Here is a 16,435-nt window from a genome sequence, read left to right as displayed (position 1 = left end):
TTGTTTGGACCACAGAGCTGCATCATGGGAATCTTGAGCCTGAGGGGGCATGAGGAAAGGGGGCAGCACATTAGTGACATTGAATTTCAATGAGGGAGCTCTATCTTGCATCACTTATGGCCCTTCTCAGTCTCTCTATTCATCCCAGGGGTACCTTCTGGGGGAGCATCTGGGAACTTCTCTGTTGAGTGGAAACAACAAGGCAGCAATGGCTACATTGGACACCATCCCTTCTGCTTGGATCTGTCCCATCAACCCACCTGGGATTCCATTCTTGCCACCACCTTTCCTCTTATATGCAGAGCAGAGGAGGTGTGTTCATTGGTGGTTTCAGGCAGCATGAACCCCCTTCTCTTCTCTGCTTCCCTCAACCCTTCTTTGGCCTTGGCCTGCAGAGATCATGTAACAGAAGACTTTCTATTTCTTCATCTCTCTGGAGCTGTTCCCTTCAATTATATTTGGTGTCTTCTTTAGTTATGGTTTATAATACAAATGTATTCTGAATCTTATCAAACCATACTCTCAGGATATAAAGGGGGTACATGAGAAGTTTAGAAAACTTTAGTCTTTCTAAGCTATAATTTTCTTTTTGTTTTCATTGTTTAGTCACTTAGTCATGTCCAACTTATTTCGACACGATGAACTGTATCCAGCCAGGCCCTTCTGTCCACGGATTTTCTCCAGGCAAGAATACTGGAGTGAGTCGCCATTTCCTTCTCCAGGTGACCTTCCCGACTCAGGGATCAAATCCAAGTCTCTTGTGGTGGGCAGACTTTTACTGCTGAGTTAGCAGCGAAGCCCCATGTTTTCTTCTAGAGATCCCTGCTCCTATTTTGGTGGGCTAGAGTTGAATGACGACTCCTCCTTTCTCTTTGTTTCCTTTAATAGCAATCTCTTTCTCTCTGTCAGCATCATTTAGTGACCAGCTGAAAGAGATACTTCACATAAAATGAAATGCAATAAAGGGAAAGAGATTTAACATGTCTGAATGTCCCTATAGGGAACCCACCTGCCAATGCAGGAGACATGGGTTTGATCATCGAGTCAGAAAGATCACTTTAGAAGGAAATGCACAGAGCAGGTTGGTAAGGTACAGTCCATGGGTTGCAAAGAGTCAGACACGACTGAGCTTGTTGGCATGAGCTCCAGGACTCAGTCTCCAGATCATTCTGAGAGGCAGGAAAAGACATGCAATCTGATCCCCCCAACTTGATGGGTCTCACTTCTTGCCTTCACAGTCATCTGTGAATTCCTATACTCCTGGTCCTCATTTTCTGCTGACCTGATAAATACTCTTGTATTTCAAGACTTCTTGTAATTCTCTGCTTCCAGCCTGAGCTCAGTGCCAGGGAAGATCAATACTTGATTCTACAAAAGTTATTCTCCATGGATCAACAGATTCCACACCCAGACCCTGTGAGATCTCACAGTCTGCAGATATCGACCAGGGTGATCAGGGGAGAGAAAGGCACTCATGCTTTTTGATGATCTTTTTCTCCCCCAGTCCCAGTGGTGGAACCCAGCTCTCAGGACCACCTAAGCGGGAGGTCCAAGGACCGTGTTGCTCATATAAGGAGCTGTTGAAGATTCAGAAGCTCATTGGTGTCTGAGCTTCAGAAAGTGGCAGATGCAGCCTCCGATAGTGCCTAAAATGGTGAAAGGTGTTGCTATTGGCTCTCAGGAGGGAGGATGTAGGGGACGGTCTATATAGACCCCGGTCGGCACCCTGACGCCTCCTCATAGGCTGATCCTGCAGCTGGGACTGTGACCTTGAGGACGTGGGGTTAGGATGGCTCTGGGCAGACACCTCTCCCTCCAGGGACTCTGTGTCCTCCTCCTCGGCACCATGGTGGGTGGTCAAGGTAAGAGCTGCCCCTCTTTCCTGGGTCCACAGCAGGGAGTGGACGCCTTGGTAAAGGGAAAGATGTTTGGGGTTCTGGAGCCGAGCCTCAGTGTTTTTGACCAAAAAGGAACCTCGCTGACTGTGAATACTTGTCCCTCTCCTGTGGGGGGTCCACTGGTCGTATAAGCAGATTATACAGAGCAGTGAGGTTTGGTCTGGACTGAGATGGATCACCCTGAGTCCCTCCACTGTCTCCCTTTTCTCAGGGAGCTTCCAGGAGTCCCTGTGTCTCCCAGTGTGTAAAAGGTCCAGTGACTGAGCTCAGTTGGGACTCTGGGCTGTTCCCATATGCTGCCGATGCCTGGTTTGTGAGCACTGCCCCTGGGTCCCCGTGTTTCCTGTGTCTTCACTCCTGTAGGCTCTGTAACTGTGTGTGTGTATGTGTGCAGGTGAGGAGTGTGTGAGGGTGTGTGTATGTGAGGGTATGAAGAGTGTGTGTGTGTGTGAGGGTGTGTGTGTGTGTGAAGAAATTGTGTGTGTGAGGGTGTGAAGAGTGTATGTGTTTGTGGAGTGTGTGAGGAGTGTGCAAGTGATGTATGAAGGTGTGTGAGGAGTATGTGTGGGTGAGTGAGGGTGTGTGAGGAGTGTGTGTGGGTGTGTAAGGCTGTGTGAGGCTGTGTGTGTGTGAGAGAATATGTGTGTATGGGGGAGTGTGTGAACCTGTGTGTGTGTGTGTGTGTGTGTGTGTGTGTGTGAGGGGAGGTGGAGCCTGTCTGTGTGAGAGGAATGGAGCTGCTGAGCAGGTACTGAGTCTATTGGCCTGTGAAGCACACAGGGTGTCCACATGGCTGGGTGTCATTGCCGCTCCATGTAACTGGATCAGAGATAATCTTACACCTGCCTGGCTCTCTCTCTGCCTCCTCTCCCCCATCCCCGGCTCCCATCTGCTTGTTGCCGTATCTGTCCAGCACTGGGCTCTGTGAGAGGCTCTGCCTGCTGGCCTCACCTGTTCCCACCAGGTGTCCATTAGGGAGCAAAGAAGCCCGAAGCCAGGAGAGGGGTCCTCTTGTCTGTTCAGTTCAGTTCAGTTCAGTCGCTCAGTCGTGACTGACTCCTTGCAACCCGATTGACCGCAGCACGCCAGGCAGGCCTGCCTGTCCATCACCAACTCCCAGAGTTGACTCTAACTCACGTCCATTCAGTCGGTGATGTCATCCAACCATCTCATCCTTTGTTGTCCCCTTCTCTTCCCGCCTTCACTCTTTCCCAGCATCAGGGTCTTTTCAAATGAGTCAGCTCTTCACATCAGGTGGCCAAAGTATTGGAGTTTCAGCTTCAGCATCGGTCCTTCCAATGAATGACTTGTCCCTCTTGTCTGTAAAGATCAGTTGATGTGCAGCCCCATGTGTGTAAGTTCCCAAGTCCCTGCCCCAGTCCCTGTGATGTTTCCTGTCGTGCTGGGGGCCTGGGACAGTCCTTTCCCCTCCCAGGAGCTGCTGTGACTCTGTAGGGAGCTCTTTCTCTCATGCCCTCTCCTGTCCCTCCCTGGGAGCTGCTTCCCCCTGAGTGAGAGTGGAGTATGTCATCAATCCTTCTGTCGTGGTCTGCAAGGTTTCTTTGGACGAATCCACTGATCTCCTTAGGGGAGTTCTCTTGCATGATAGAATTTTTTTTCTCTTTAGACCTTAGAGAATTCTCTCTCTGTCTTTGCATTTGGACAGTTGATTCTGTGAGTCTTGGAGAAGGTTGTTTTGGATTGAAGTTTTGGGGTGACTTATTAGTTTCTTGAACTTAGATGTTCAGATCTTTCCCCAGGTTTGGAAATTCACTGGCTTTCTTTCTTTCTTTTTTAATTATTTGTTTTTCGCTGTAGTCTCCCTGTTGCATGCAGGCTTCCTCGAGTTGCAGTAAGCAGGGGCTACTCTTCGCTGCAGTGTGCAGGCTTCTCACTGCAGTGGCTTCTCCTGCTGCAGACCACAGGCTCCAGGTGCACAGATTTCAGTAGCTGTGGCTCACTGGTTTAGTTGCTCTGCGAGATGTGGAATCTTCTTGGACCAGGGATTGAACTCATGTCCCCTGCATTGGCAGGTGGATTTTTAACCACTATATCACCAAGGAAATCCTCAGCCCTTAATTCTTTTCTCCTTCACTTCTTCAGCTGTGACTCCAGTCCATACGTTGTTTCTCTTTATGGTGTCCTTAGTTCTCACTGGCTTTCTATATTCATTTCATTCTCTTTTTGCTCCTCTGTTTGGATTCAACTAATCTTTCTTCTAACACATTGATCCTTTCTTCCTTTTCTTTCAATTCGTCAAGTCTGTTGTTGAATCTCTGTGTTGAATTCTTCAGTTTACTCATTGTATTGTGCATGTTAAGTCGCCTCAGTCATGGCTGACTCTTTGTGATGCTATGGACTGTAGCCCAGCAGGCTCTTCTGTCCATGGTATTCTCCAGGCAAGAATAGTTAAGTGGGTTGTCATGCACTCCTCCAGGTGATCTTCTGGACCCAGGGATCGAACCCGAGTCTCTTACATTTCCTGCACTTGCAGACAGGTTCTTTACCACTAGCGCCACCTGGGAAGCCCATCCATTTATTATTCAGCTTCAGAATATCTGGTTGAAGAATTGAAGAAGTGAAAGTCAGTCAGTCATGTCTGACTCTTTGTGACCCCATGGATACACAGTCTATGGAATTCTCCAGGCCTTACTGGAGTGGGTAGTCTTTCCCTTCTCCAGGGGATCTTCCAAACTCAAGGATGGAACCCAGGTCTCCTGCATTGCATACTGATTCTTTACCAGCCACAAGAGGAGACCAAGATACTAGAGTGGGTAGCCTATTCCTTCTCCAGCAGATATTCCTGACCCAGGAACTGAAGCAGGGTCTCCTGCATTACAGGTGGATTCTTTACCAACTGAGCTATCAGGAAATCACAAAATATCTGGTTAGTCCTTTTTTAAAAAAATATATTTTGTATGTATTTTGCTCTTCTTATTTAATTTGTATCCTTTTCCTGGTATCATTAAATATTTGAGTTCTCTTGGAACTCTCTGAGCATCATTTGAAGCATTATTTTAAATTGTTTGTCAGGCAATTCTTGGATCTCCATTACTTTGAACATGTTACAGGAGGTTTACTGTATTCTTTTGGTGGGAATTTGTTTCCCTGATTCTTCCTGATGTCTTATTCTCTTGTAGATGTCTGCACATTTAGAAAAGCAGTCACCTCTACCAGAATCTATGTCCTGATTTCAGTAGAGAAAGCCTTTCACTTCTGGGTAGCAGCACATTGGAATGTAATGCAGGGTGCCAAATGCAGAGGCATAAGGTGGCACTGAGTCTGGGAGGGCATGAGATCCGTTTGGCTCAGGCTGCTGACATTCACAGGATTGATAAAGGGGTCTGCCATCACTGGAATGGTTGTTGGTGTCCTCAGCAGCACATCTGGTTCCTGAGCCTCGGAATCATGACCAGCAGTGGTGGTGGACAGAGCTAATGGTGTGCACACATTTGGATTTGGGGGCCTGTTGTAGGTGCCTCTGCGGGGGAGATGATGGTTGCAGGTGCTCATGTTGTGGGAAGGCCTAGGAAGGCAGCAAAGGCCAAGATCAACAACGGCTCATTGCTCAAACTCATGTCCATTGAATTGGTGATGCTATATAACCATCTCACCCTGTGCTTCCTTTTTCCTTTTCCTTCAGTCTTTCCTAGCATCAGGGTCTTTTCCAATGAGTCAGCACTTTGCACCAGGTGGTCAAAGTATTGCAGCTTCAGCTTCAGCATCAGTCTTTTCAGTCAATATTCAGGGTTGATTCCTTTTAAGATTGACTGGTTTGATCTCCTTGCTGTTCAAAGAACTCTCAAGAGTCTTCTCTAGCACCATAGTTCGAAAGTACACTTTCTTCAGTGTTCAGCCTTCTTTGTGGTCCAACTCTCACTCCCATACATGACTACTGGAAAACCATCATCTGTGCTGGTTATTAATTCTTTCAGGGGTAAAATCTGCTGCATCTGTCTGCAGAGCAGGTCACTGTGAACTGTGATTTCTCCTGCATGTGGTTGCTATTGGTCCTTTGCTCTTCTTTCTTTTGCCTAGCCATCTCTATAAGACTGGGTCAGCTTTGCAGGTCTGCGTGAAGTGAACCTGAAGCAGGACTTTCATATGGTGCCCCCAAAGGCTAGGGACATTGGTTACTCGCCCTGCTCTTACCCTCGTGGCGAGAGGAACTCCCCTGGTACCCTTGACACTGAGTGATGCTGGTTTGAAGGATGGAATGATGCCACCAAAATAACAGTGTCTTGGCGTGGTCAAACTTCTTAGAGTACTCCAGATCTTTCTGGAGCTGTTTTTATTACTGATCATTGTCTAACTTTTGGTCTTTTGTTAAGAGGATTGAGGCTGCTGTCTCATACATCAGCATTTTGATAATGACACGTTTGAGGTGTTTATTCTTTGAGAGAATATTTTTGAGTGTAGAATTTTAGATTGGCATTTTTTCTCTCTCAGTAATTCTAAGGCTTCAGTTTACTCTACCCTGGCATCTCTTTTTTATCTCGGGGATTTAGATGTTAATATAGATGTTTCTCAATTTTATATACGTTATGTGTATCTTAGTATTTTTCTCTTTGTCAATTTTCTTCTGTTATTTTCCATTTTAGTAAAAGTGAACTAGGTATGTTATAGTAACAAAAACCCAAAATTTATCCTTATATGATATGTTCTGTTTACTTTGACAGGACTCTGCTATCATAATTCTTCAAGCCCTCAGGTTGTTGAGTGCTCCACCATTTTATTATGCTCCCACTGCAACACAAGGCTTCAGTATTTGCTGTGGTAAAAATATATTGGCTCTTAAATGTTTCTACGTGGAAGTGACATCGTTCGTTCTCCCGCTTCAATGAATGAGCCAGATAACATGGTTACACTTAACTTCAAATAGGCAAGGAAGTATTACTATTTCCATGTGCTCATAAAAAGAGGACTTTAAATGTTGCTGAACCAATCCATCCTAAAGGAAATCAGTCCTGAATATTCATTGGAAGGACTGATGCTGAAGTGGAAACTCCAATACTTTTATCACCTGATGCAAAGAACTGACTCATTTGAAAAGACCCTGATGGTGGGAAAGATTAAAGGTGGGAGGACAAGGGGATGACAGAGTATGAGATGCTTGGATGGCATCACTGACTGAATGGATATGAGTTTGAGTAAACTCCAGGAGTTGGGGATGGACAGGGAGGCCTGGCATACTGCAGTCCATGGGGTCTCAAATAATCTGAAATGACTGAGCGACTGAACTGAACTGAACTCTAGTAATGTCTCCATCTATGATGTTCTGACAGGAACTCACTTTTATATGCAGAAACCAGTCGTTTTATAAGTTAATCGCTAAAGTGACATGTGATCACTTTTGTCAAATTCCATTTGTTAGATGCATGTTGTTAGGTACATTTGAGTGTGGAATTACACAAGGACATGAACACTAGATGGCAGGAATAACCAGGACATTTTAGAGCCTGTTACCCCAGCCCTCTGTTCCTAAGCTGGATGAGGTGCTCCTTATGGAAAGGGAAGGATAAGGAGGATTCCTCCCTGGATCCCGGGACATGATCTGTAACTAAGATGGGGAAGCTGGGCCTAGTAGCCTTGGGCACTTCTACGAGAAGGGCAGCATCCAGAGTCTCTGATGGCCTGTCCTTGGTGGTATCTCTGGAGCTGGTTCTACAGGCTCCTGAGAAATACCTGGTACCTCCCTTCCTGCTCCGTGTTCAGTGATAGCACATTGGGAGCTTAACGTTGGCCTTGGAGGACTGTTTATACCACAGAGGTCAGGAAATACTATATCCCATGCACTTTTTTGCTCCTCAGAGAGCTAATATTTTAAATACTTATACCACTGCAAGTCTCCTAAAGTCTTTCCTGTGTCCTCTGTGTCTCTCTTGCAGATCTGGAGGTGAGGCTGAAGGATGGAGCCCACCACTGTGAGGGGAGAGTGGAAGTAAAGCATCAAGGAGAATGGGGCACAGTGGTTGATTTCGACTGGAGCTTGAAGGATGCATCTGTAGTGTGCAGACAGCTGGGGTGTGGAGCTGCTGTTGGTATTCCTAAAGAGGCTTATTTTGGACCAGGGCTTGGCCCCATTTGGCTTTTGTATACTTCATGTGAAGGGGTAGAGTCAGCTGTCAGTGACTGTAAGCATTCTAATATTAAAGACTATCGTAATGATAGGTATTCTCACAACTGGGATGCTGGAGTAGTCTGCTCAGGTAAGTCCTGTCTGGTCTGTGTGGGGATCTCTAGCAAGAAGAGCCTCCATCTTATTACCAGAATGACTCGAGATTATGGATACAGCCTTTAGAACATACTGGGGTGAAGGGTCTTTGTGATGTGTCACAGGAGGCAGAGGTGAGGTCAAAAGTTTCATACAGATACAGCTTCTGGGTTCAACTTCTGTGACGTAGTCTCATCATGGTAATTGATCTGTTTTCTTTGACTCGTCAGTAGGGTGCGGCTACATTGTTGGGGATGGTTCATAGGAGACTTGTAGGCAACAAGGTTTATCATCCTCATAGGTCCTAAAAGTCAGAGTCACCATACTCCATCAGGTTGGTATGTGGGGGATGTGCCAATAGAACAGGCTCAACCAAGCAATGGTGACCCCAGAAGGTCCTTGAAGACCCAAGGACAAATGACAATACTGGATGTCATGGTGCACTTGCACAAGGAAAAGGTGTGAGAGAAATTCAATGCTGCATTTAAATGTCCTTAGGTCACAGTCAGAGGAGGCCAGAAGTGGGATTTGTGGCAGGGAACATTCTCATCCTACTGGTGCACTTGACCAATCGAGTGGGGAGCTAACATCAAATTTGTAGGGATGTTGAGGGAGCAGGAAAATGAAATCTTGAAGTCTACAACACAGTAGCTGATGCACATCACGTAGAAGAGGCAGTGAATCTAAGAGTTCATGGGGTTCTCAAGGCAAGAATACTGAAGTGGTTTGCCTTTCCTTCTCCAGTGAACCACATCTTATCAGAACTCTCCACTAAGACCCGTCTGTCTTGGGTGGCCCTACATGGCATGGCTTATAGTTTCATTGAGTTAGACAAGGATGTGGTCCATGAACTATGAACTTCCAGATGTTTAAGCTGGATGTAGAAAAGGCAGAAGAACCAGAGATCAAATTGCCAACATCCATTGGTTCATTGAAAAGGCAGGAGAGTTTGAGAAAAACATCTACTTCTACTTTATTGGCTATGCCAAAGCCTTTAACTGTGTGGATCACAACAAACTAGAAAATTCTTCAAGAGATGGGAATACCAGACCATGTGACCTGCCTCCTGAGAAATCTGTATTCAAGTCAAGAGGCAACAGTTACAACCGGCCATGGAACAGAAGACTGGTTCCAAATGGGGGAAGGAGTAAGTCAAGGCTGGATATTGTCATCCTGCTTATTTAACTTATATGCAGAGTACATCATGATAAATGTTGGACTGAATGAAGCACACATTGGCATCAAGATTGCCAGGAGAAATATCAATAACCTCAGATATGCGGATGAAATCACAATTTTGGCAGAAAGTGAAGAACTAAAGAGCCTCTTTTAAATAGTGAAAGAGGAAAGTGAAAAAGTTAGCTTAAAACTCAACATTCAGAAACTAAGATCATAGTATCTGGCCCCATCTCTTCCTAGCAAATAGATTAGGTAACAGTGGAAATAGTGACAGACTTCTTTTTTAAACTGCAAAATCGCTGCAAATGGTGACTGCAGCCATGAAATTAAAAGACACTTGCTCCTTGGAAGAAAAGCTATGACCAATCTAGACAGAATATTAAAAAGCAGAGACATTTCTTTGTCAACAAAGTCCCATCTAGTCAAATCTATGGTTTTTCCAGTAGTCCTGTATGGATGTGAGAGTTGGACTATAAAGAAAGCTGAACACCAAAGAATTGATGCTTTTGAACTGTGGTGTTGGAGAAGACTCTTGAGAGTTTTTTGGACAGCAAGGAGCTCCAACCAGTCCATCCTAAAGGAAATCCGTCCTGAACATTCACTGGAAGGACTGATGCTGAAGCTGAAACTCCAATACTTTGGCCATCTTATGCGAAGAACTGACTCATTTGAAGAGACCCTGATGTTGGAAAGATTGAAGGCAGGAGAAGGGGAAACAGAGGATGAGATAGTTGGATGGCATCACCAACTGAATGGACATGAGTTAAAGTAAACTCTGGGAGTTGCTGATGGACAGGGGGCCTGGCGTGCTGCAATCCATGGGGTTGCAAAGAGTCAGACATAACTGAGTGACTGAATTGAACTGAACTGAATTGAATCTAAGAGGACCTGAAGTGACTCCTAAGATGTGCTCAGTGTTATCTAAATATATTTGACCTATGCCGAGGTGGATGCAATAAAGACAGCAGTGAAACTAGGGTGTGAGTGGGTGCTCACAGTATTTGACAGTGACGCTTCTAGTTGTGATCACAATGGTGGATTTGATGTCCAGGTTATTAATCACAGCAGAACACCTGGACTGGAGGAAGATATTGCTAGATATCACAGTGAATTCCCTAAGGTAGAAGGCTGCTCTTAGGATAGTATCACCCCATCTAATGAGACGGTGGGACAGGGGAGCCCTGAGGACACCTGCAGTAGGTCCTTTGCAGCCACAACCAAATAGCTCTTGGGTGTTTATGTCGAGGAAGATCATTGGAAAAGTGATCTTTTCTAATCTCACCTTCAGGAGATCTTTGATGATTCTACTTGAGGCCCTTAAGAAGACAATTCTTTTCCTTTTTCAAAAGTACTTTACTGAGGTATGACTGACATACAAGACTGCCTGATAAGTAGGCATTTGTGAAACCATTACAGCACTTATGTCATAAACCTATCCATCTCTTCAGAACATTTTCTTCCATTGTCTTTATTATTCTTATTAAAAATAATTATTTTCAAGGTGCATTTGAATTTTAGTTAGAAACTTTTATTTTTTTTTTTATTTATTTTTCTTTTTTTTTTATTATTATTATTATTTTTTTCCAGTGGGTTTTGTCATACATTGATATGAATCAGCCATAGATTTACACGTATTCCCAATCCCGATCCCCCCTCCCACCTCCCTCTCCACCCGATTCCTCTGGGTCTTCCCAGTGCACCAGGCCGGAGCACTTGTCTCATGCATCCCACCTGGGCTGGTGATCTGTTTCACCATAGATAGTATACATGCTGTTCTTTTGAAATATCCCACCCTCACATTCTCCCACAAAATTCAAAAGTCTGTTCTGTATTTCTGTGTCTCTTTTTCTGTTTTGCATATAGGGTTATTGTTACCATCTTTCTAAATTCCATATATATGTGTTAGTATGCTGTAATGTTCTTTATCTTTCTGGCTTACTTCACTCTGTATAAGGGGCTCCAGCTTCATCCATCTCATTAGGACTGGTTCAAATGAATTCTTTTTCATGGCTGAGTAATATTCCATGGTGTATATGTACCACAGCTTCCTTATCCATTCATCTGCTGATGGGCATCTAGGTTGCTTCCATGTCCTGGCTATTATAAACAGTGCTGCGATGAACATTGGGGTGCACGTGTCTCTTTCAGATCTGGTTTCCTCAGTGTGTATGCCCAGAAGTGGGATTGCTGGGTCATATGGCAGTTCTATTTCCAGTTTTTTAAGAAATCTCCACACTGTTTTCCATAGCGGCTGTACTAGTTTGCATTCCCACCAACAGTGTAAGAGGGTTCCCTTTTCTCCACACCCTCTCCAGAATTTATTGCTTGTAGACTTTTGGATAGCAGCCATCCTGACTGGCGTGTAATGGTACCTCATTGTGGTTTTGATTTGCATTTCTCTAATAATGAGTGATGTTGAGCATCTTTTCATGTGTTTGTTAGCCATCTGTATGTCTTCTTTGGAGAAATGTCTGTTTAGTTCTTTGGCCCATTTTTTGATTGGGTCATTTATTTTTCTGGAATTGAGCTGCAGGAGTTGCTTGTATATTTTTGAGATTAATCCTTTGTCTGTTTCTTCATTTGCTATTATTTTCTCCCAATCTGAGGGCTGTCTTTTCACCTTACTTATAGTTTCCTTTGTAGTGCAAAAGCTTTTAAGTTTCATTAGGTCCCATTTGTTTAGTTTTGCTTTTATTTCCAATATTCTGGGAGGTGGGTCATAGAGGATCTTGCTGTGATTTATGTCGGAGAGTGTTTTGCCTATGTTCTCCTCTAGGAGTTTTATAGTTTCTGGTCTTACATTTAGATCTTTAATCCATTTTGAGTTTATTTTTGTGTATGGTGTTAGAAAGTGTTCTAGTTTCATTCTTTTACAAGTGGTTGACCAGTTTTCCCAGCACCACTTGTTAAAGAGGTTGTCTTTTTTCCATTGTATATCCTTGCCTCCTTTGTCAAAGATAAGGTGTCCATAGGTTCGTGGATTTATCTCTGGGCTTTCTATTCTGTTCCATTGATCTATATTTCTGTCTTTGTGCCAGTACCATACTGTCTTGATGACTGTGGCTTTGTAGTAGAGTCTGAAGTCAGGCAGGTTGATTCCTCCAGCTCCATTCTTCTTTCTCAATTAAAGACTCTACCAGAAAATTACTAGAGCTAATCAATGAATATAGTAAAGTTGCAGGATATAAAATTAACACACAGAAATCCCTTGCATTCCTATATACTAACAATGAAAAAACAGACAGAGAAATAAAGGAAACAATACCATTCACCATTGCAACAAAAAGAATAAAATACTTAGGAGTATATCTACCTAAAGAAACAAAGGACCTATACATAGACAACTATAAAACACTGATGAAAGAAATCAAAGAGGACACAAACAGATGGAGAAACATACCGTGTTCATGGATTGGAAGAATCAATATTGTCAAAATGGCTATTCTACCCAAAGCAGTCTATTGATTCAATGCAATCCCTATCAAGCTACCAACGGTATTTTTCACAGAACTAGACCAAAGAATTTCACAATTTGTATGGAAATACAAAAAACCTCGAATAGCCAAAGAAACTTTTATTTTAAACAAACCTGTTTTCTGGCATCTCAAGTAACCTTCCTCATTGTCACAATGTCCTAATCATGGTTCCAACTGCAGATACATTTGTGGAGACACTACAGGTGTCTCTACCTTATTTTGATTAATCAGCATCTGTATGAAAATGGAGTGTGTGATGTTGGAACTTGGTGTGGAATTAGAACTCTCAATGTTACCTCCTAAGAATACTGATGTCTTCATATTAATTCCAGTTAGGATACACTTAAAAGTAGAGAATTGGAAAGTGCTCTGATATTTAAACGCTGATTGTGGTTTGTACTCCCTGACGACCATTGCTCTAACATCAGTCAGTTCAGTTCAGTTCAGCCACTCAGTTGTGTCCGACTCTTTGTGACCCCACGAATCGCAGCATGCCAGGCCTCCCTGTCAATCACAAACTCCCGGACATTACTCAAACACATGTCCACCGAGTTGGTGATGCCATCCAGCCATCTCACCCTCTGTCCTCCCCTTCTCCTCCTGCCCCCAATCCCTCCCAGCATCAGGGTCTTTTCCAATGAATCAACTCTTCGCATGAGGTGGCTCTTATTTAGGCTCTCACATTTTTATGACTTGTTCCAGGTTCCTTCTATTTCTCTTTTTGTCACTAGTTTCTTGCCCTTGGTCTGTCTTTTCCGTATTTTCAGACATGTTTTAATGATGCGAAGATAAGTCAAAGTGGTAGTGATGTAGCAGAGATAAGGTTAGAATAGCATGTCTTTTCATTATCTTAATCAAAATTGAACTCTTGGAGTTTCTTCTGCTCAACCTTAGGAGTCAGGTATGGAAGAGAAATTTCAGCCTCAGTAGTGGATTGTTGGAAGTGAAGTACCATGTTTAGGAGAAATCTAGAGTAGAAACAATGACCCGAGAAGAATGTAGAGAAGCTTGTTTGAAATAATGAGTTTTCATGGACTTCAGGAAGAAGATTTGGAAAGGGACACACAAATTGTGAAGGTCTGTGGTGCAAGTGTTCCAAGTTGCTTCAGTCCTGTACTGTTTGCAACCCCATGGGTCATATGATTCTCCAGGCAAAAATACTGGAGTGGGTTGCCATTTCTTTCTCTAGGGGATCTTCCTCACCCAGGGATAAAACTTGGGTCTCCTGCATTGCAGTCAGAGTCTTGATTATCTTCTGAGCCACCAAGGACTACAGTACTGAAGTGCAAAATGGTGAGGGGATAAAGATGCAAGGATTGCAGGAGGGGAGGGTTGGAAAGATGCAGGTTAATTCATAGGTTCACCACAGCCTCTGTGTGACACTTCCTTCCTGCCCTCGTTCCTTCCCTCCCTCTTTTCCTTTATCTTATGGGAGTCATTTCTGAGCTCTGTGGAAGTGCTAGCATTTGTAGCTGGCAGTTTTCTTAGTGGAAAATTTTTATAATATGGATTCTATTTAACAAATATGTTTATTCATATTTTTCTCTTTTTTTTGTATCAGATTTTGGTGAGTTGTGTTTCACAAGTAATGTGTTTTCAAGGACTTGGCCCATTTTACAAAAAATTTTGAAATTAGTAACACTGGTTCATATCTCATATCTTTAGATGTTGGGAAAATCTACAATAATATTCCTCCTTTTGTTACTGGTGCCGTTAATGTGTTCCCTCTTTTTTCTTAATTGGTTTTGCTAGAAGATTATCAGTGTTAATGTTCTTTTTAAGAGAATCATTCATGGACTCTATTGATTTTCTTGATTGCATATTTGCTTTCTTCTTAATTGACTTCTATACTCAGTTTTCATTCCTCTTTTTCAGTTATGATTGCTGTTGCTTTTGTAGATTCTTGAGGTGGAGTCTTGGATGGTTTCCTTCTGTTTCTATTTTTATTCTAATATAATCATCAAGGAAATGTCAAGGTTCCAAATTTTATTCTAAGCATCACTTTATTTTTAACCCACCAGTTTTGATACTATATAATTTATTTTGTATTTTATTATCATAAATGTTTCTTTCTCTCTGAATGCACTCTTTGTCTTATAGTCTGACTTGGTATGATATTAATTTAGATATTATATACAGTTTTCTCTGATTTGTGTTTTCATGGTATGTAATTTTTACCTCTTTAGTATGTTTCTGTGTTTATATTTAAACATATATATGTTTGTAGACAGTATGCTATGTTTTCTTATTTTATCTGGTCTGATTATTTTGTTTTTTATTTGGAGTACTTAAATGATTTACATTTAATATAATTATTGATATAATTGAGTTTAAATGTACTTGCCTACTATTTGTCATATCTTTGTTCTTATTTTAGTCTTCTAGTATATTTTATCATTTTAGTTTAAATACTCGATTGGTTTATTAATTGTATCAGATTTTTAGGTGATTATAATGTTTAACTGCTTTTAATTTTTAAAATAATTCTTATTTTTTGCTGTGCTGGGTCTTCATTGCTGCATGGGCTTTTCTCTAGTTGTGGAGATCAGAGGCTACTCTCTAGTTGCAGCCAGGAGCTTCTCATTGCGGTGGCCTCTCTTGTATTGGAGCACAGGCTCTATGGTGCCCAAGCTTCAGTAGTCGTGGCCCCTGGGCTCTAGAGCACAGGCTCACTAGTTGTGGTGCATGGGCTTAGTTGCTCCATGGTATGTGGGACCCTCCTAAACCACAGATCGATCCCACGTCTTCTGCATTGGCAGGTGGAGTCTTCAGCACTGAACCACCTGAGAAGCCCAATGTTGAATTATTAATCTTTAGTTACATTTTACCTTGAAATGATATTATATCACAACATGCAATGTCAGTCACTATACTTTTCTTCCACTTTCCTGTTCTTGTCATTAGTGCTATCATTGTCATACATTCTACTTATAAATTTATTATGAATCTTATAGTTTGTTGCTAATACTTTTGCCTTAAATCTTCTAATAGAGAATCAGCATTTGGCACAGTCTCTGCATCTTTGAGAGGATCCCTGTTCTCTTCTGCTATCATCTCCCTTTAACTTGAAGAACTTTCTGAGACAGTTTTGTGTAGTGTGTCTGGTGGCCTCCAAATCTATCAGCTTTCATTGACCTGAAATAATTTTTAATTTTCACTCAAAAGTATTTTCACAGGTTATTAAATTCTAGGTTAACAAATGCCCAACCCCAATACTTTACATATGTTTTTACATTGTTATCTGACTTTTATTGCCTCCAACAAAGTCAGTAAATAATACTTATCCTTTTATTTCCTGTATATAATGTGTCAAACTTTCCTGGCTGCTCTTAAGATATTTTTGTTTAGTTTGTTGAATTTTAGTAATTACATTGTCAAGTTTTCTGAGAATGGTTTCATTATCTTGTTTGGGTTTTGTTTAGCTTTTTGGGTGAGTGGGTTTACAGTTTTCAATAACTTTAGGAAAATTTCATTCATCTTTTCTTAACATTTTCCTGCACATCCCTTATTCTGAATCTCCAAATACACATATTTTATATATTTTGATATTATCCCACAGGCCATTGAGTTTCCATTCATATTTTTCTGCCTTTTTACTCTCTTTGGTTCAGTTTAGATAGTCTCTACTGCTGTGTTTCACTTCCCAATTCTTTTATTCTGCAATGTCT

General features: G+C 42.3%; 1 protein-coding gene across 1 annotated transcript in view; it reads left to right on the top strand.

Moving 5' to 3' along the window:
• The first annotated feature begins 1,789 nt into the window (after positions 1–1,789).
• Positions 1,790–16,435, top strand: part of LOC133043707 (antigen WC1.1-like) — a 56,303-nt gene continuing 41,657 nt past the window's right edge. Inside the window, 2 exon segments of the mRNA XM_061124859.1 lie at positions 1,790–1,862; positions 7,787–8,107. Of these exon segments, the coding sequence (XP_060980842.1) occupies positions 1,790–1,862; positions 7,787–8,107 (394 nt within the window).

Source organism: Dama dama, chromosome 22 (assembly GCF_033118175.1).
Source record: "Dama dama isolate Ldn47 chromosome 22, ASM3311817v1, whole genome shotgun sequence".
In the NCBI taxonomy this organism is placed as follows: Eukaryota; Metazoa; Chordata; class Mammalia; order Artiodactyla; family Cervidae; genus Dama; species Dama dama.
Note: the sequence above shows the minus strand (reverse complement) of the source record. Positions and strands in the feature narration are given on the sequence as shown.